We start from the raw sequence: 21065 nt of genomic DNA, 5'->3' as shown, positions 1-21065 counted from the left end.
ATTCGCGACGGCGCACTAAAACCGTCGAAGATGTATTGCCGCCGCTGCCTATGGCCAACCGCTCGCCCTATGCGGTTTGTTTATGCGCTCTCTCGACAAAAGAGAGGAGCTCGCAAGGAAAGAGCCGACGATGGGAAAAAAGGAACTTGAGGAGACTTCAAAGGCGCTCGCTGGCATTCCTCGTCGTGCCATTGTCGCAGTACCCGGATGGGGCACCCGGGCTACAATAGGGCTGTGGCGTGTAGCCTTCGGAAGTTGCACCTGTCTGTCAAGTGCGCCCGAGCCTTGTTGCTGCTTCAGCTGAACAGAGTAGTCGGCTTAAGTCGAGCCAGAGCAGATTAGCCACGTTCGTTCGGCGGGCAGCGCGAAGGCACGCTGCAGTTTGTTTCCACAACAGCGCGCGGCCTCCAGCACCAAGTGCCTTACGAGTTGTCGTTCTTTGCAGGTACATATAGGCTTTTTTGTGTGTACGTCCTGCGTTGCTAAACTGCTGCTGCGCGATCATCAGGCAAGCCGCTGGATATTCGGAAGATTGATTGTATACTGTGTACTTTACTACTGTGTGTAGCGTTAAGCGCGAGCGACACAAAATGTTTTGTTGCGGCAAGTTGGTGGTGCTCGTCTTCGCCCTGGCCGTGGGTGGACGCGCCCAGATGCGAGTCGAATCTCAAGAGGGAAAGATTCTGAACGGATTCTGCGCCGAAGGCCTGAGGTAGGTTTATCCAGTAATTGTGCGACGTACCATATATATGAGAAATGGATTTCACTTGGTGAATAAGTTTCTAAGAAATGTCATTTTTAGCTCGTGTTTAGTGTGATTTCCACGCTTAGTTAGTAAAGAGATTCAATTTTTATTCTTTAATGTACAGCAGTGGTTCTCAAACTTTTTAAGCTTGCGACACACAAAATAATAAATAATAAAAGAAAATCGCTTTTAAGACACTGCAAAGCATATTACTAATTTTCTGATTGATAGTCTCGCATACTTGTGTACATGCCTATTTAAAACACGAATAGGTTATTTTTCTAAGAACGCAAAAAGTTTCGGGGCACACACTTTTAAATCACTGTTGTTACGGTGTGGCTTTCACAAGATAGCCTGAAAGGGTTTCGGGGTTTAGCTTTGTATAAAGTGTAATGTGTCGTGCGAACGGCGCATTACGATACTGTATTGCACCACCGACACTCGGCGTCAGGGTTGTACAGAAGACATACCGGATCGTGTTGGTAATCGATCCGGCAAATTAAGCCCCACACATCCACTGGGCTGCTGTTGACAGGGCACAATGGGACGCTTTATGGCCGCGCGCGCCTTGGGGTGGCTTATGTTGCCCGCCGCACGCGCTGTATTTATTGAGCGCTGTCACTCGATACAATGGAACGCCGCTTTGGGTGACGAAACAATATTGACGTTTGCCTTTATTGGCGCACATGTCGCGGCTACCTACCAACAGAAAGCTAAAGCTGGCCGTTTTTTAGGGCCCGAGGTTTTGCCCACCTTGTTTACTGCGCGGTTCAGGGGTACTGGGCGGGTATAACAACAAGCCACCGTCTAAATTGCCATGGGTTGATAAAATGTAGAAACTGATCGACAAAGGGTGCCTTATATAAGCGTCCCACGTAATCTGGCCTAATTTTCAGCCTTTAGCCCACTGGCATCAAGTTTGAGTGTTGACTTAGGCCGGGCAAAGGCCATTGTTGTGCCTGAAGGTGGCGATCAGATGCGTCGGGCGGCGAAAGAAATACCGGGTTTACGGTTTCTGCCCATCTAAACCATTCCATCCGGCTACGTGGGTCTTGTACGGCGAGAGGTGTAACAGACAACATGTTTTCGTCAGGATAGTGGACATGGCTGTTTTTGGCACGGTAGTGGGCAATGGGCATTGCTGTTTTTGGCAAGTAATTGACGAAAAACAAATCGCAAAATAATGATTTACTGTGACCCCTTTGCGAAGAATTTCAACCCATCGTATTTCTTACAACTTAGTCGAAACTGCATTGGTCCAAAACCGGGTTCAACAGCAAAAATAAGAAATCTGCATTATTGCACACAGTGCATCGCATTCAAATGATGGTATTTTTTCTCTTTCAAATGCATCTGGTTCCCTTTAAAAAAATTCAGCATAATTTGGTCCAATTTTCGCACCTGAGCGGTGCAAATTTGCAGCTTTGTCCACAAAAAAACATAAAAACGTGATCCAACAAGGGATAAGGGGGCTTACTAAGCCGGCCTGTAAAGTTTCGAATATCTCGTTAACCGGGTCGACATTTGACAGGCACACGGAGCGCGGGTGCGTGGACATCGACGAGTGTAAGGAGGTGGCGCCGTGCAAGCTGGGCCAGTCGTGCCGCAACCTGTGGGCCAGCTACAGGTGCATCTGCCATCACGGATACAAGCTCGACGAGGCGACAGGTGGGTGAAAGACGGCTGGCGTTTTGAGCGCTGTTTTCCGTCAATGCAATCTTTTTGAGTAAACTCGAAATAAGTTGCTGCCTGTAAAAAAATATGTTTCGTGGCTTGTCGTTTACCCAGGATCAGCACTAGCTCGTTTGGCAGGTGTTCGAATTGATTTTTCGGGGTGGGGGGTCTTGGTTTCTAAACCTGTACTCTTCGAGACGCAATTAGACCTCCTCTCCCATACACATTCTGTAAAGCCGTACGGCAAACATTCCGGCGTGTCTCCGTTATACAATCTTTGGGATACACGAGGGTTCGTCGATTGTAGCACCGACCCGAAATCTACTTTCTGCGGTACTATGGGTGATTAAACAACTGCACTTGAAAGGTGCGGGGTCAAGGGTCGGCGCTGCACGGCCAATTGACTTTCCCAGACGATGTTCACAGAACACATGATCAGTCGATCGGTTACGCGTTTTGCAAGATAATTCAAGTGATATAATGTTAAGAGGTCTCTTTTGCGCTTAGGCCCCAATCTTGTATGAGTTGGTATAGTGATATATAGAGACATCTGCTTGCAAATCACAACGACCCTCGTGCAATATCGCTCTTTCGATTTTGGCAGAAGGCGATGTTTGCATAACCGATTGCTGCGGTTTGATGGATAAGGTTTTCCCTGTAGGCAACCTCGGTATAATGATTATAGGTAAATATACAGAATAAGATCGAAAGTAGTTTCCTGGGCAGGGTCTAATAAAGGGCTAAGGTTTTGAAATTTATCCATTTAAAAAAGATCGACAACGACTTTGCCTGTTTGTTCAATATAATAAGGCAACTTTGTATTTTACATAGCAATCAATTTGGCTCCTTCTACACTTTGACAAAAAGGCCAGAGGGTAGGTATACAAAGCAACGCCTCAAAAATCGGGTTTTACTGTGACTGCATCACGATTCTATTCATTTCGCCAACACTATAAGATAAATATCTAATCGTCTAACCTACATTATATCCTCAACTCAACAGGCGAGTGCGTCGACATTGACGAATGCACCTTCGGATATTGTGGCAGCAGTGAGAAATGCATCAACACGGTGGGCTCATTCAGGTGCCTTTGCTCGCCGGGGATGGTGAAGGTAAGTGCCACCCACAGCCCCCCCCCCCCATGCCCCTAGGGGACGCGACCCCCAATTGCGGCGACATAGTGCGTCACAGTAGGGCCAAAGCGCACATTAACATTGCGCGCCGTGGGTCTCTCGAGCTAACCGCAAGTTATACTACAAGTGAGGAGGGTTTATAAGTTTAAACCAGGGCGACAGAGAGCGTAGTAAACAGTCATTTGCGTCAAGAGTAAAACTGGCACTTTTGACTCTCCTGCCCGAACCGCATATTTCGTAAATATTTACTTTGAAAATGGCAACATGTGACAGAATATACGGCAATTGGCATTTCTGGCGGTGTCGTATCCTTTTAAAAAGTGTAGTAAACAGAGCGAGGCTATAGCACTTTAGACATTCCATCACGTACCATATATTTTACCTAATGTTTACTTTTTAAACACCAAATCCGTCAATTGGCACTGTATCATATTATTCCAATTAAAGATAGTAAACAAAAGGTTGTCATCTGAGATATCGATTCGTCTAACTCTGTGCGATAATATATGTTAAACAGCGAACTTCAAACAGGACATTTCATGAGTATAGATAAAGTTTGAGGGAGCAAAGTCGGTCTTTTGTTGATGCCAAGCCTTCCATCTAAGGATATCGTCCTTTGTTGTCCATGTTTATCGCATTGAAAGGGCTAGTTACTTACTTTCCTAAAAGATTTAGCCAAAATTAAACAGGGCAGCGACGTTTCTCCTTGGTCAATAGTTTGGAACCAACCCAAGATTAACCGGCGACTTACCAAAACACAACTACCAACAATATGTGCCATTTATTCTGTTCCCAGAAAGGGAGACTCTATATGACATAAGCTTGTCACTAAAAAGACACTGTTCACGACGTTTCACCACAAGAATGTGCTTAGTTTAGTTTAATCTTGAATCACTAGCGGTAAAACTTTATGAGCCTTAGCCGGCTATACGACTGTGTTTTTCGCTTTACTGGGCCGAGCTAGGCCAGGCCGCAACAAAATGACGTAAATGCGTTTTTTTCCTAACAGCGTGGACGATTTTGTCGGGACATTAACGAGTGCACGCAACGACCGTGCGAGAGCAACCAGTACTGCCTAAATACGAGGGGAAGCTACCTTTGCCACTGCCGGGCCGGTTACCGAAGCAATGGAGACGGCACCTGCTCAGATGAGGATGAGTGCTTACAGTCGATGTGCCAAGGTAAGGAGAACAGTCATTGTCACTGGCTTGTTTGGCTAATAGTTTATAGAGAAGCAAGCAAGTGGTATTGAGGCAAACTCCTCGCTAAGGGCCGTAAACGCGATATAAATGACACGAGTGTTTGTGTGAACGCGGTTAAACGTCAGAGATACGTTGGCAGATCAGCGGTATTTGTCTAGACGCGAAGGCCCCAGTTTAAGGGGTCCTGACGCCAACATATATTTTAGTCACAGACCGGTCTGATTATAACAGGCTTGCATCATTTAGATTTTAATCTATAGAGAATAGGGACTTTCCCAAAAATTACCGTCACATGTGAAGAAATTTCCACCCTGTGATAATAAATAAATTTTGCGGTAATTGTTAAAGCTTTCCTAAAACACCGGCGTGATTCTGTTCTTAAAAATGTTTAGCAGTCATTCTCTTGAAAAGCAAACGAGTGCGCTTTTGGCAGCTAGCTTTGCAGCATCAATACCGGGTACATAACAAGTCGCAATCGCTTGCATCCGAACCAGAAAGCTAGAAAACTACAAAAGGGTTCAGGACTTCTGGGCGTAAACGAGTAAATAACGGTCGTTAAAAACCGCGCGACTGTGGAGAATGTCAGCAATGGACAAGGCGGTATAGTCTCACAGTTCCCCTCACAAAGCTTTAGGTATAGGACCATTTTAAGTTTCTAAAAATCTTTTGCACTTTTTAAGCCAATTTAAACAGCTTTTAAGGAAGGACGAAATATGGCGTTGTCTTGGCAAAATAGACCAAAAAATAATTCTTTGAAAAAATAAGCTGATTCCTCTAAAGCGGTTGCGAAACCCTGACTTGGTAGTCTCGAGCGAGTGTAAGTGACTAAAGGCTGGTTGTTGTGCCAACAGTGGCCGACGTCCGCTGGTCGCGCTCATAAGGCGCGTAAGCTCATCGGACGGCAACAGATTAAGAGCTGGAACTGGCCGCGCTTGTTTACGAATCGCCGCCCGGTGTCTTGCTGCAGTTGTACACATACACACAACACAAGCGCGAAATTCTGGTAGATTTTACACTTTTAGAAGTGGCCTCTCGTACAAGCAATTGGGCACCGAAAACTGTTTTGTCCATGCCAATTAGATATTTCATTTTCACGAGGAATTCGGCGAAAATTGACCAACCAAATCGCGAAAATGCACACTTCCGATAGTTTTTTTTATCAACAGTTACGAATTAAATAGGATAAAATTGGTCAAGTTACAACAAAAACTGCAATTAAATCTCTACATTTTGCCTTCCTATAAAATATACCGAACCGTCAAACTCTGCATCATATTATATAAATTACCCATTCTCACACTACAGGCGTAAGCATGATCAAATAAAGGGCGCGGGCCGTTTCTTGGCCATGTAAAATCGGCCAAAAGATAGCATCGAATTCCCGCAAAAATGGATTTGGCTCGGTGCCAAGAAATCGGCGGGCACGCGAGGATTACATTTTTTCGCCTCCCGCGGGCGCGATTTCATTGTTTGCAGCGCAAACAGAGTTACGGAACGACAACATCCGATGCAATGATGTCAAGGCGAATAGGTCGTGACTTAGCGCCAGAATGCGCGTCGTCGTTAAACCGTGGCGCTCGACTATATTTAGCACAAGTCGGCTGGTTCACTGTTTTTTAGAGGCGGAGCCTGAGCAGTGATGTCATTTGCACGATCGGAACTTCGGGGCAAAGTTTTGTTTCCCGGTCACTGGGCGTTTTTCAACACGCGCCAAAGTGCGCGTTCGGGCGCGTTTCTTTTGAACGCCACCAATAAAATGTTGTGTAAACAAAGGCCGCATTATCTTTGGGCAAAAATTCCTAAATAATAGCGCATTGTGATCTATTAGAGACAGCACGAAAAATAGAAATATGTATTGGCAAGTTAGAGCATTGTTTTAGTGTCCGCGGGTGGGGGGTGGTAAGTTGGTAAGGCAGCCTAAATATGCAGGGCTGTAATAAAGTCGTTGCTCGTTGCTAAATCAAGAGCAGCGTTCGCCCTCGTCAAAGACAGCCTGTTCCCTTCAAGACACAAAAGGAACTAAATTGTATACGGTTGCGTTCGACACGGCATATCAAGTCAGCCTAAACTGGTACATTGCTAGTAAGACACGAGCGCAATTCACGTCATCACACACAGTATAGAGGTAAATCCTAGCCTGCCCTAACGCGGTCTTTTCTTCGTTGCAGGGGCTAGCGAACAGTGCCGCAACACACCGGGTTCGTACGAGTGCGTTTGCGCGGCCGGCTACGCAAAGGATTCTCTCACCAATGGACGCTACTGCACCGACGTGAACGAGTGCGCTGTGCCCGGCTCCTGTCCACATAACTCGGAGTGCATTAACTCACAGGGAAGCTTCTTCTGTCGCTGCCACCGCGGCTTCAGCAAGTACCACGGTGCGTGAGGTTTCATGTTTGTTGTTTTTGCTTTGTAAATTGAGGCTGATTTTTGTTTGTAATGGGTCTCTAATCGTACACGAAATTGTGTCTGCATGAGAGGCAAAGTTAGCCTATGTTCAACATGAATTTAAAGTTTTTAATTTCGTTTTTCGATGTTGAAAATTACGTTTATAGTTGCATGTTTATTGTGAATGAAGTTTTCATAGTTTGTTAAGGATCAATTTACCCAAGGTTTATTTTAACTTCTAACCTACATGGAGAAGTGTATCGCTTTGTAAACGCGTGCTTTGCTTTTCGCATCTTTTAAAATTATTGCAATTGTGACGTCACACAGACCGGTGCGTGGACGACCAGGAGTGCAGTGTGGGCGAGGGTCGTAAGTGCCAGTGGAGGTGCGACAATCTGCCGGGATCATTCACCTGCGTCTGTCCCCCAGGGTAAGAAATTACGCGTTTTCGCTTAACGCATACCTCCGACATCCGGTTGGTGATAAACACATCTTCGAAACCCACTTAGGATTGGAACTTTACCTATGTTATATGTTACTGTATAAACAATGTATCACTATTTTAAAGGTTACTGTAGTTGAAGCGCTGCGCAAGACCTCATTTAGAAACTTTCATAACGCTATTTCACTGATTTGTTACTGTAAAACATCACGACAACAGCTCTCCAATGAATCGAACAAGCCTTTTCCACAGTAATTTAATAATACATTTTAAAGGTATAACAAATCATACACAAAACCCATCCAAGGCAACTAAAGCCACTTTCAAGTTAAACGCAGTTAACAGCCTGCAAGGTGATAATATCCCATGAGATGTTAGTTAACACTGCACATGCAAGAAAAATATACCAAGTTTTAGAACCGGTGCCCTAAGTTTTCGTAACGTATACAAAGGATATACGCCTAACTACGCGCATGTCACTGCTTGTCCAGCTACAACCAGGTGGACTTCTCGTGCATTGACAAGAACGAATGCGATGACAGCGGCAAGCGGTTGTGCGGCAGAGACGCGGTTTGCGTCAACACTCACGGCAGCTACCAGTGCATCGCGCCCATCGTGTGCCCCGATAACGGCTTCTTCCGCAAGCTAACCAGAACCGATGAGTTCGGATACAGACAGGTAAAGTCTCACTTGTAGAACGAAATAACTGTTTTTCTGAAGCGGCCGCTTATACTTTGTTATGCATACGGATGTGATAATGTCCAAGTCTATAAGACTTTTAAAACTATAGATACATTTCCGGCGCGTTCTTCCATCTACAAACGGTTAAACGCCGCTTTTCGGTCCATTAGTGTATTAAATCTGAGTGAAATGCTATTATATGTCGTTTGCACCCATAAAGCACCGAGAATTTTTTTTTTTTGCTGTTCCACTTGAACATTAGTGTAAATAACAACATTTTTTGGCCTTGCAGGTGACGACCAACATCTGCCGGCGACGCCGCTGCAAGAAGGTGACGAGCGATAGCGCGACGTACGGAGCATGCCGCAAGGAGCCGCTTAGCATCTCATTTCACTTCGTGTCAATCACGTCAGGCCTGAAAGCTCCCACCAAGCTCTTCCGCATTAAGTTCCCGGCACGCCGCCGTCGCCAGAACTACAACTTCTCGATTGTACAGGGCAACTCGACGCTGTTTAGCCTGATGCAGATGTCCATGTACAGGCCGCACGCCTACCTGGTGGTCAACGAGCAGCTGAACGGGCCCAGCGAGCACCTAGTCAAGGTGGACATGAGCACGTACAACCCGCGCGGCGTGATGCGCGATAACCGCATGCTCACCATTCGCGTCTACGTTTCCCAGTACGACTTCTGACACTCTTCCTACTAGCTTTCTACTCTTTTCGATCGTCGACCGCGGATTTTTTTATGAAGCCGTCACAAGAACATTGAACAGTAACGCGCCGTTTATTTTCGTTGTTTTTTGCCTTTGTTTAACTTTCGCGCGTCTAAAGGCGGCGGGATGATTTTTTCAGCATATTATGTTTTATCGTCAGTGTGACGCAATGGCGCAAGGTGTATGTGCGTGCAAGAACCGCTTTTCACCCGCATTCTCTCTCGCGCTTAAACAGTTTCCTCCTACGGACTTTACTCAAAGGCGCACAGATTATTTCTCGTTTCGAATATGTTCCAAGCACACTCCACATAACCCATACACCTTCTCTGACCGGGCGGCACTCGTCGTATTTATTCCAAGTCCGTTTGAGTCGATTTTTTCGCGTGTACATATTTATTCCCCAAACTGAAACACCAAGATCCGACAATAAGTCCAAACATTACTCGATACTCTTGATGCGGCGTTGCTGTTTTGTTTTAACTGCGAAGAATTTCTACACACGTTGTTGCGCTCGTTTAATTGGAAAGATGTGGTAATTTTTTGCAAACGCTGGGTCGATCTGCGTTCTTTCACTCGGCGCTGTCTATTTAAATCTCCCAGCGCGTGTAAATAAATAAATATACTTTCCATTGCCATGGATATCTGCGGGGAAAGCCAAGCGAGAAAGGATCTCTTTTTTTCACCACCATGTTTACCGCGTACTTTTATCGCCACCTTAACAATATTGTGTATAACGATTTGAAATATATTGTTTTGATTTTTTTGCATTTCGACTCGGCTACTTACTTTAGGTTTCGTATGCGCAAGGAAAGCAGACGTTAGATTGCTCTCAAAGCAAAAAAAAGCTCGATACTGGACAAGGCAACTTCGAAAAACCAATGGGGTCCATTAAGCAAAAAAGGACCTTTTAAGGCTAAAAAAGAGGTCGTTTCGTGACGTGCACGAAGAGCGGGAATTGTTTTGTTCGCAGGAAGCAAAGTGCCCCAGTAGAGCGTGAAGAATGGGCACCGCGCCTCTTCATTGTCTGCGCATTTCCACCGGTAACAACACAGCCCAAGCAACTGGCAAATATTTATCGTTTGCCTTGTAAATCGGCACGCGAGTGCTCGATTTTCCTTGGAGAAGCACAACGCGTATAATATATACGACGTGCTTCGTCATTCCGAACGGCAGCTGTACAGGAGTTACTTGTCAGGCCTGTTTCAACTCGGCCGCATTTATTTATCCGGCTGATTCGCTGCGCCGATCAGGGGCAAACACTGGTGCGTTTGAAGACGCCGCCCTTGCCTTAAAAACAAGACGGAACGCCGGCATTTTAGAAGAGCGCTCCTGGGTTTTTAAGCGAAACGTCAAAACAGTGAGTGACCTTGTGGACTGCGTGGCTTACAAGGGGCACAAACAGCAAGATGATCCGTCTGCGCGGTCACAGAAGAGGGTGCGGGTCGAAAAATCCGAGGAATTTCGAAACAAACTGATTGAGGGTGAATCGGGGATGGTTTCCTGCTCCCTTTTTTTGAAAAGCTGCTACAGGGATTTGCCGCTGCCAACAAATACCTTCAAAGCGGGGGATGATCTCGGCATGTTTGGACAACAGCCGCACTGACGGTTTGTCGACATTCAATTACCCACGCAAATTAACAGGGGCGGAATGCGCACACTTCTTGCTGTGCCTATGCTGTTCAAAAGACAGTCGAAGGTCAGTTGGTGTATATAGTAGTACAAAGGCTTAGCGGAGCGCAAGATAGTCGCAATACAAACGCTAGGGTCCGTCGTTTCGGGCGCACTTGATATTTGCACAGGCGCAGGGCGGCTTCCGTATTAAGGCAATGCTCGACAAAGGTCAGAGTCGGCTAGATTACTTGGTTACTGGAATAAGACCAAGGCCCCTTTTCAAACATTGGACGGTTTAAACGCATACAAAGAAAACCAAAATATTAAAATCTTTGGTCACACAGATCCACAATGCCGACAGTGCAATGGCATTCGCGTCCAGAAAAGAAACTCGTTAGATTCTAATGGTTAGAACATATTCACGATCAACGCCACGCAATTTGAACAGGAGAATATAAACTTTAATTAAGAGTGTTGTAAACTGTTTAAATGTTAATAGTACCTAAAATCGACCGTTTAAACTCAAATTCTTTGAATTGCAATGCGGTTAAACCTCCTTCGACGAGCAAATTACAAAAATTAAAACCAGAGTAAGCATACTCTTCAACCTCTTAGGTAAAGTTTAATAATTGAACTTTAAAATGTCCTGATATTTTAACTGGGCGGTAGAATCCACGCAATACACATACAATCATAATGGCATCCAGGAAATTGTACTTTTGCGAGCAAGTTAAACTATACTTATTTCCGCTGTCGCAGCAATTACCTGCTTAAGGTTTCAAAACCATTTCTTCGGCATCGTTTAACGGGACCTGGCTACTTATTGCGAGCTTCGCAGAATTGATCTGGAAACAATTATGGCATTTCTCGTCGAAAAAATCGTTCGAGATCAACCCTGGCTCTCACTTACCTCTTTTACTTGGGCCTTAGCCGATTCTGGCGCTGGCTTGATGGGCTCAGAGTCGAGAAGAGTGATCATGGCGTCTTTGAGCTCTTCTTGGTCTAATCCGAGCGACTCGGCCAGCTGAAAATTTAACAAAAACGGTAATATAAGGGTGGGGGTGCGAAATAGTTTGGGACAGGGTGGCCTAAACCAGAACGGCGGGCACATGTGACTCGCACCACAATTGTATATAGCCCGCGAAACATTTAGTGATTTCCAAACATATTTATTGCTGTACCAAAATGAAATATGTCTAAAGAATCAAAAACTAAAAAATGGAATTTAAGATCGTTAAGCGTAGTCAACCGGGGTATATGACTTTCGTACCAGTTATGTAGTCTCACGCGTGTTGAATCCTAAACAAATAATTTTGTGGCCAAAATTCTGGCATTCTTTGACCACTTTGGTCTATATGTATTTTCCAATTTAGGGCATGCGGCGAATATGTAGGGGATCCGCGAAATCAAATCGCTATACATTTGTCTTATATTACGTATATTTATTAATATATTTAAAGAGTTTTTGTAATGATCTTTTAGAAGTACATGGGACTGTTGGTCACCAAAAAATATTTTAGCATTCTAAGAACCCAAGGCTTGCCTAGGCCCGTTGTACCGCATGTAAAACAACTTTTCCAAAAGCCAACATCCTCCTGTATAAGCAAAGCCACACTCGAAGGAAAATAATATTGTCGACATGACAAGTTGGGCGTGGACATCCTTGCTGAGCGCCCATCCCTAATCCTTATCGCCCAAGTGGAGGTATTAATAGCACAGCATCAAGCACAAGTAAGCGCCGTCGTTTTGATGCGGGGGTCCGAGGGCCGGGTAAATATAAAGCGGTCGACATTGGTGTCTGGGGCAATAAATCAATGTGCATTGATGTTTGAGAAGGCAGCCAAGAAGACCGAATATTGAGGACGAGGAGACACCGCGATTGTGTGCTATGGGTAAATCCAAATGACTTTGAATTCTGATCGAAATGCGTCTTCGCTTTTAAGGATAAATAATTTGAGAAATGTAATGCCAGGTATATATTGGCGGCAGTGCTGTCAGATCGCGCTTAATACCAGGGTCTCAAAAAATTTAATGGACAGATATTATTGCACGCCCTGTTCGCTGCGCTGCAATGGTAACAGTACATTTACTGAAACAAGAATATGATTACCCTTATCAGACAAAACTAACATCGTCAAGTCTAATACACAGAGTCTACATACTTAAAAAAAAGATAAGCACCTTTTTGCATATCATGGTGAAGACGGACTGCTTATATAAGTATAGTTTATAAAAGCTATTCAGACAATAATTTCGGCAGGCCGCCGTTTGTTGCGAACGATTTCAAAAATAAATTGATATTTGAGATTTGTTTCTTTCAGTAACACCAAACCAGAATATGACACAACAGGCCACAAAAATAACCTCGGAAGGGTTGGCAGTTGGAGTACACATCAATGAGCAATACAGTTATCACCTTTTTGCATCTAATGGTGACGATGGACTGCTTGTCTTTCTCCAACGCCTCCTCGCCATCCTCGGCCGCCTGCGGGTCACTGCTAGTTGCCAGGGTCTCCTTGTACTTGTCAGTGAGCCGGCACACGTACTTGTGCAGCGCCTCGTATTCCTTGTACACATCGGCGAAGTACACGCGACTCAGCTTGTTCTTTTCCACCTGAGAAGCGACGAGATTTATTAAGTTTTGACGACCGATGGCCAATAATTAAGCTATATTTTGCGGATAGATGGCGATACGAGCAAAAATAAAAAATAAAACCTACTACGACAGGTTAGTTTGTGATGGGGGCAATTGGAGATTTTAAAACATTGTCTGTAAAGTCTTACTGTTACCTATTTTCTTACACGCCCGAAAAAAATGAAACTTTGCAACCTCGGCAAAGTTGTAACTTTTGAATTTGCGTCAACGGTAAGCAGAAGTGATACTCTCTTCGCAAACGTAATACTTAAAATTACAAATAGGTCACACAGTATCGAGCTAGCAGGTTTGCTAAAAAACACAATGACACCAATTTGAGTCATTTCTTTGTTCAGAAAAAAACAAACACGCGAAGTCTTAAAGCTTACGGCCTCAGCATTAATGCCGCTTAGCCACTGTTAGCTTAAAATATTTAATCTATACTTAAATTATGCTATACACAAGGTGTTCTGCAAAGTGAACGCGTAGGAACAGGACATTTGAAAGAGCAAGCTAAGTGTATACTTTACAAACCCAGCATACAGACCCAGTCATTCATACAGCTGAGCACATTTACCTTCATAATGAGAAACTCCCACAGCGAGAAGACGCGAGCCAAGTGGGGCAGCGCCACTTCCATGATCTCGTCCTCGGAACACGCGCTCAGCAGCTCCCTCAGGCGGTTTTTGCGGCGCGTCGAGATGGCTTGCTCAACCGACGAGAGGGCAGGTTTCTGCGGCTGAAGGAAAAACATCGAGCGGGTTATTCACCTTGTATACCTGGAAGTCTCTATTATTTTGGCCGGCTTTAGACTTGGATTTTTTTTAAGCGACTCCGCAACTCTATTCTTAAGTCTCCAATTAAGACTTTGGAAAACTGCAGTTTTAACGGTCATCGATGCTGCTAATTCCCACCATTGCTATAGCGTCTGCACTTAGTAGTAGTTTATTTCATGTTAAATATTTGTTTATTCCTGGTATATCTATAAATTTTCTATCTGCCAGAAGAAATCGTTAGGAAAAAAGGTGGTGCGTGGCAAAGGTAACAGTATATTTCTTTTAAATGCTGCGATTTTAGCCCCACGTCGGCGTTTATACGAATTAAAAACAGAGAAAGTGTTCGGAGTGTAGTTAAAATATATATAAATATTCGCGCCGGCCTACCGCAGTGTTCTCAACCGGGGTGAGGCGGCACCCGGGATGCCATTTCTAACACTCAAGGGTGCCGAGAGATATTTCAGTTAAGGATCTGATTTTGCTCAACTCTTACAACTTTTTTGTTAAAATTAAAGCGGCGTAAATCCAATTATAACTTCCTACGTTGTGTAGTGTTGATGTTTGTTGTTCCAGTTCCGTTTATTGTGACATTCTAGTGATTTACCTACGGAAAAATCTTGTAGGGGTGCCGCAATCTATTTGTCATTTCTGAGGGGTGCAGCTAGCCATAAAAGGATGCGTTTTAGCCCCGCGTCGGCGTTGGTATACATTTACAAAGACGTCAAAGTGTTCTGATTGTAGTTAAAAATATATATCCGCGTCAGCCTAGCGATTCGCTTTACCGTGATGGAGAGTCTAGCAGTGGAAACGTCGTCTGAGTGCATTTCCTCCTGTTCCCTGAGCGCCTCGATCTTTGTGGCGTACGAGTTGGCGCGGCGGTAGGCGGCCGCCTGTCGGTCCACGTTGACGCGGTTCAGCGAACCTTCCGAGAACAACCAAGGTTAGGCGAAGAGTCTTACGTTTTTTTAAGCCATAATACTTCGACGTAAAATACAATAAGGACGTCGACTGATTTTTTTTAGCAATACCACAAGGTAATTGGTTTACCCTTGATATATTTTCCGCAAGAACTTCGTAAGACCTAAATTAAATGTTAAATTTAGAAAATGAATGTTTTATTTCGTTTTTCTTGGAGCAAGTTGAAAACAAGATACAGCAGATGTGTACAAGAATACAGAAACACAGGTGTGTATGTAATACAGTTAGCTTAATTTACAGCTCAAACGATTTAACAAGGAATAAGAGGGTTGTGGTTGTGGTCTACTAGTGTGGTTAAGTTGAAGAATTGTCAATTTGTGAATAGATTTTACCTGGGGGCCGCCCCCTTCTGCCTGGAACGTGGTTTTGTCTGGAGTAGGTTGAGTAGGACGGGGGCTTGTAATCCCCGTCGTCCTCTTCACCAGCGTAGTCTTTCATAGAGTATGGCTGCTTTGGTGTTCGGCCATACCTTAAACAAAAATATATTTTATTGTTTCTAATATATCAACAATTATGTCGCTTCATTGAATGATCGGTTGATCACGCAAGCTTTTAAACTGTTTTTGTTTTGTTTTGTTAGATTCTATTATAAAGAAAGGGATGCCAAGTGGTAACGGCAAACGTCCGATACCTTGGTGGTATCGGTACAACTTAGATATCAAATAGATACGTATATTTAGCTTTGATTTGCAATCTGAAACAGCATTTTCTACTTCGTTTATTTTAGCGCAACCCTACTGCCTTATGGTATCGGATTAAATGGACGTACTTTTGCAGTTACAAGACACCCCTACGCTGTTTTGAACACCCCAAGTTTCAGTATTTGACGCCTTTAAGCTACAACGTTTTGAAAATCCTAAGTTTTGGTGGTAGGCTTTACAATCCCTCGTTGCTAAATATACTGCCTAACCGTATTTTGCCTGTAACGCAAGACACGTTTGAAAAAGAAAACAAGCATGCATCGAGTTCTCGAAAAAGCGTCTTTAGTCTAAAGCACCTGGTCTTTGATGGAGGACTGCCGTCCGCGTTCATAGCGCGCTCGTACGAGTGGTTTGTGATTGCAGGACTGGCGAAGTTCTTTCTCGGGCGTCCGCGCTTTCTCACCGCGCTGTTAGGCATGCCTGGAATATTGGGTCGCGATTGCGCTCGTGAAGAGTTTGCCGGGCGAAAGACCAAGCGAACGTTGGGATTTTCCTGTAAAGTTTACAAAGAGCCGGGCTGATTACGGAGAAAGCCTACATCCGGTATTTATTGTAGTAAAAACATATGAACTTCGTTTGATTGTTTTGAAATTTTTAATCAGATACCTGAAGTGATTTGAGTTGATCTGCAGTGATTTGTGACTGGTGGATTCTGATGACCTGACTGCCGTCTTTGCCCACCTCAATCTTCGGCATGAGGTTTGCAAGAGCAGCTGGAATTTCCGGCTAAAAGGAAAACATAGTTGCTGTGGATTGGTCACTCTTGCAGCCCAATCAAAATGACCGGTTTGACTTACTTTTTTGGGTGATGGGTTCGACTTGATTGGCACTTTGACAACTTGTGGTTGACCCTGTCTGATGACAATTTTTTCCTCAAAGCGGCTGTAAAACAACAAATATCACATCACAGATCATGGTTAAGCAACACAATTGGACATTTTAAGCTAACTGTCTGATTCTTTAAACCAAATTACTAAACTATTTTTATTTATTGGTTCATACATAGTTAACCTACTTGTATACAGCTCCAGCATCTTGTTTTTTTGCTTGATCCTACAAACAAAATATGAATTCAACAGCTAGGCATTATTATCAAATGGAAAACAAAATATAGTATTATTTTATACATAATGCAAGTGAAGAATGTAGGTTATTAGGAATTATGTGTGTTTAATAATGTTTCAACATTGTAATGCATTTTGTTGCTTTATAGATATATTTTTAGATGCACACAATTTTGGATTTCATATTTATTCTAAGAAAATTTATGATACAGTTAAAGAAATCAAAAACACAATATGAATTCCATACATTAAAACAATATTACTAGTCTCAAATTGAGTATCTTTAGTAATAATATTATTATGATTATGTAAAAACTAAAGTCTCAAACCTACCAATAAATTCTGAGCTTTGAGGTATTCCTGCTGCCTTCTAACATTATTTGCAAGTGTTTGAACAATCTGTGATGCATTTGTGTTGGGTGAGGCCAAATTCACTGAAGGATCTGCAAAAAAGTGCACAATGTTTTATTTTCAATGCTATTTTACCATGTACATTAAAAATAACACCCATACCACAAATCTTTGTTTTTTTAAAGACTCACAAAGTCGCATTGTATTGTTATATTTTGTGATTATACAGCATAGATAAAAACTTAACTGTTTATGTGGTGAGTCTAATGGACTATTCTCTGGTACTCAAAATTATTAATGCCCGAGCACAAAGACTTAGCGCAACCACACTTTCCATTGTAACTAGATACTGGCAAGTGGCAACACAGCAATATGAGCCTACCTGTTGAATTTATTGTTGCAACAGGTTCAGAAGCATGAATGGAGGAAGCTGGTTGGTCTGTGGCAGGAATTCCTGTTGCTTCTGTTACCATTGCTTGCTGTTCTCCTTCTTGTGTTGCATTCTAATGATAAGAATGTGGCATGTTACTGCTTTGAAATATGTAAGGACAAAAAACAGGTCTATGTAGTATATGGTAAAGCATACTGTATGGAGAATATTTAGGAATTAATATTTTTCAAACAGGTAATGACAAATTTAATTTCATACAGCTTCACATGAAGTAGGGTGTGACCATTTGTTTTACATAGCCACTTTTTTATTACTAAATTAATAGAAAAACAGGAAATGGGACATACTTTTTCTGACCACACAAAAATACATTTTGCAACAAAAATTATCAAAAGCAGATACTGACGAAAAAAAATTAACAAGCAAACCTCGTCTATCATAGCAAGTTGTTGTTCTGCCTCCTGTTCTGCCAAATGCTGTTGAAGTGCCGCTTGTACAAGAGCTTGCTCCTCGGGACTTAGATCTGACTGGTTAATCGGGGTTCCATCGGCAGTGTATAAAACATCAGGGTTTGCGGGGTCAAATTGTAAGGAGGTAGTTACAACCTTTAACAAAAAGGAAAATGCTTAGAGTTGGGACATATATAATGTTCAAGCTATTTAAGTAAAATGGATAAGATGTGGAAATAAAATCAACAAAAAACAGATTTGTTTATTATTGGGCGTTGAGTTAGTACATATATGTATGTCTTCAACTAAAGTACTGTAACTACTAAACACTTATTGCAATAAACTTTCGCGAAGATAAATCATGTATTAACTTTAACAATGAAGATTGTGCTAGGCCATACAACACTTTACTTAAATACTGTAGTTATTTATTCTACAAAGCAAAAATTATGGGCACCTGTTCATCTTCCATGACACCAGCAGCAGCTGCTTCTTCTGGCGTCATTGTCACATATTGAACTTCTGAGTTGCCTTCCTCAACACTTGTGAAGGCTTTTGAAACTATGTCCGACTCGGCTGCTTGGGCATTGTCTGTTCAAATTGAAACACATTTGCTATATAAACCTGTGAACCTTAATGTTGTGGCATGCTGGTAACAAAGATGATGATAATAATGAAATAATGGAAGCATTACAAATTTTAAATTACTTGATGGCTAGGGTTTGCATGCACCTACTAATGATTGCAAATTTAAATACGGGCTGGTGTTTGTGTGGTGGTATAATTAAATTGAAATCCCTAAGTGTTGTATTATTCCCTCAATTAACTTCTAAATACTTTTAGTCTGGCTCCTTTGGACACACACACACACATTAGTGATTATACTTTGGCTTAAACTAGTAGGTAGCGAACCATATACAGTACATGTATACATTTTGTAATTACCTGCAACAGCAACTGCCTCCTCTATCAAAGCATCAGTGTTGAGACTGACTTGTTCAGCCTCTGCAGCCATATTTAGAAAAAATCTGTATTTAATGTAGAATTTATAAAAAAATTAGTTGATTACAGTCAATTGCAATATTATTTAGTCACTTTATTTCTGTTTGAGGTCTAATATGCAGTTATTGTATGTTATTTGTTCATAAAATAAAAAAATGGCGCTGGTCTAGAATCCTACCACAACGTATTATTTGGGTTAGGGTGCCGGTTAGCGTTTGGGTGATAATAACACTTGACCCACCCTCACCCAAACACTAGCCGACACCCTAACCCACATATTGTGCATTGCTTAATAATTATTTCAACGTTGTGGTAGGATTCTAGACCAGCACCAAAAAAATAGTTACTTGGTAAAACAATATTTGAGACATATAGTTTCTTTAGGCCAGTACTTTGGTTCCGCGGAACCCTGGTTGAAAACCACTGCTTAAGGCAGTGTTTTTGAATTTTGATGGCCGGTGCATGTGCATGCAAAGTTTGAAACAAATGATTGTATACTGAAATAACTATATGGCTAGTTATTGACAAACGACAATTACAAAAGACTATCATATAAGACAATGCTATAGGTAATGTGTAATAGTTATAGGCTGTTCTTTAAAAAAATAATTGGAAATTTTATGTGAAAAAACCCAAATTGGGAGAATTCAATGACCTAAAATAAGTTTTTTGTTTTGGAGTATATCTTTTATAGAGGATGGTAAATCGGCTGTAGTGATAAAGTGAAAGATTGTAATGTTTTGAAAACCCAATTTTACCGTTTAAGAGTGTGTTAAAATAAAGGGCGCTGGTCTACAATCCTACCACAGCGTTGAAACAATTATTAAACCAACGCACAATAACTGGGTTCGGGTAAGTCAAGTAATATTATATTATGGGTTAGGGCGGGTCAAGTAATGCTATATTTGCCATTTAATAATATTGCTTAACCTACCCAAACCCAAATAATGGTCGTTGTGGTAGGATTCGAGACCAGCGCCAAATAAATAGATGGCCACGTATTAAACTTGCCATAAATAAAAGCAAAACGCAATGATTGTGCATTACAAAAACAATAATATGTTGTTTATTGTGTTCATCAATGTAATACTTTCTAGTATTTAAATTAAAAATATTTAGCGGGAAACTTTTACACAATTCACAGCACAGTTGATATCACGCAATAAAAAAACACTAGCTAGAACGCAAACACCTCCGAAAAAATTATATAAAAATACAAAAAAATCATACAAATTAAATTCATATTTTAGATGTAATAAACACAATTAAATTCTTACCAAATTGCCTTTTTGAAGCAAATTTTCCGGGTGAAAAATCACACTTCTGTAGCATTCACCAACTCGAAAAAAGTACGGGTGCCGGGTTGGTTGTTCAAACTAATGAGAGCGAAATTTCGATTAGAAAAATGGCAACAATCTTGGTAATATTCCTCCGCAGAAAAACTATCTCTATTGAAAGCATTTATGTTTGGGTATTTTATTATGCACTCAGTGGAATTTGCAATTTAGTAGTTAAATATTACAATTTTCAGGTGTTTGTATTACGCGGACTGTCGTTCATTCGAAGTGGATAACCACGCCGGCGCCCGTAGTTTATGTGACGTCATTTACGTTTGTTGCAGCGGATAATGACGTTTGAGCGTCCCGCGCTTGAAAACGGGACTTTGGTAATTTAATTTGCTTTCTATGAATTGTTTATAGGAGTTTTCACCCTAACAATTTTCAAAATTTCGTTGTTGTACTTCGGAATTTATTGCCTGTTTAAAATTTCCACCATTGATCTGTGAAACGTATGGCAGTAAAGATCGGGCCGATCGCGCTTCTTGAAGTATCAACAGATGTGACAATAGGTTAGACGCGCAGCATTACAAAAACATAACAGACCACAGGTGCAACATTATTTTGTTTACACAGCACTTAATGAGGTTGTTATTTGCAATTAAGCGTTTTGGTTGCTATTTGGTGAAGGTTACCTCAAACAGGTTTCCGAAAAAAATTAATAGGTATTTAAAATGTAGACGGTCCTTGTCTAGACATCCGGGAAAATTCGAAACTTAAGTTCGCATTCGAGTATAGCTGTGCAAGTGGTTATGTTTTACCATAGATGTTTATCATGACTTCTTCTGCTCATGT

The 21065-nt window shown here is 42.2% G+C and overlaps 2 protein-coding genes across 2 annotated transcripts in view; one reads left to right on the top strand and one right to left on the bottom strand.

The window, feature by feature from the left end:
* The window catches only part of LOC146169705 (uncharacterized), a 30064-nt gene extending 9790 nt beyond the window's left edge, over window positions 1-20274 (bottom strand). The window contains exons 1-15 of the mRNA XM_083388745.1: window positions 20211-20274; window positions 18877-18959; window positions 18389-18522; window positions 17911-18087; window positions 17474-17594; window positions 17074-17183; window positions 16692-16729; window positions 16474-16558; window positions 16283-16402; window positions 15973-16169; window positions 15308-15444; window positions 14780-14919; window positions 13799-13960; window positions 13003-13200; window positions 11497-11610 (exon numbers count right to left, since the gene is read on the bottom strand). Of these exons, the coding sequence (XP_083244871.1) occupies window positions 11497-11610; window positions 13003-13200; window positions 13799-13960; window positions 14780-14919; window positions 15308-15444; window positions 15973-16169; window positions 16283-16402; window positions 16474-16558; window positions 16692-16729; window positions 17074-17183; window positions 17474-17594; window positions 17911-18087; window positions 18389-18522; window positions 18877-18946 (1803 nt within the window). The 5' untranslated portion in view covers window positions 18947-18959; window positions 20211-20274. The remainder of the gene's footprint in view (window positions 1-11496; window positions 11611-13002; window positions 13201-13798; window positions 13961-14779; window positions 14920-15307; window positions 15445-15972; window positions 16170-16282; window positions 16403-16473; window positions 16559-16691; window positions 16730-17073; window positions 17184-17473; window positions 17595-17910; window positions 18088-18388; window positions 18523-18876; window positions 18960-20210) is intronic.
* On the top strand, window positions 451-9703 carry LOC146169706 (uncharacterized). Its single transcript, XM_083388746.1, has 8 exons — window positions 451-712; window positions 2277-2413; window positions 3423-3532; window positions 4563-4734; window positions 6924-7130; window positions 7468-7570; window positions 8074-8260; window positions 8556-9703. Exons 1-8 carry the CDS (start codon window positions 591-593, stop codon window positions 8952-8954), a joined length of 1437 nt encoding a protein of 478 aa, XP_083244872.1. The 5' UTR covers window positions 451-590; the 3' UTR covers window positions 8955-9703.
* Window positions 20275-21065: the final 791 nt, after the last annotated feature.

This window comes from Ascidiella aspersa, chromosome 1 (genome assembly GCF_963924565.1).
Source record: "Ascidiella aspersa chromosome 1, kaAscAspe10.2, whole genome shotgun sequence".
Taxonomy (NCBI): domain Eukaryota; kingdom Metazoa; phylum Chordata; class Ascidiacea; order Phlebobranchia; family Ascidiidae; genus Ascidiella; species Ascidiella aspersa.
The sequence above is the reverse complement of the archived record's forward strand: the minus strand, read 5'-3'. Positions and strand labels throughout refer to the sequence as shown.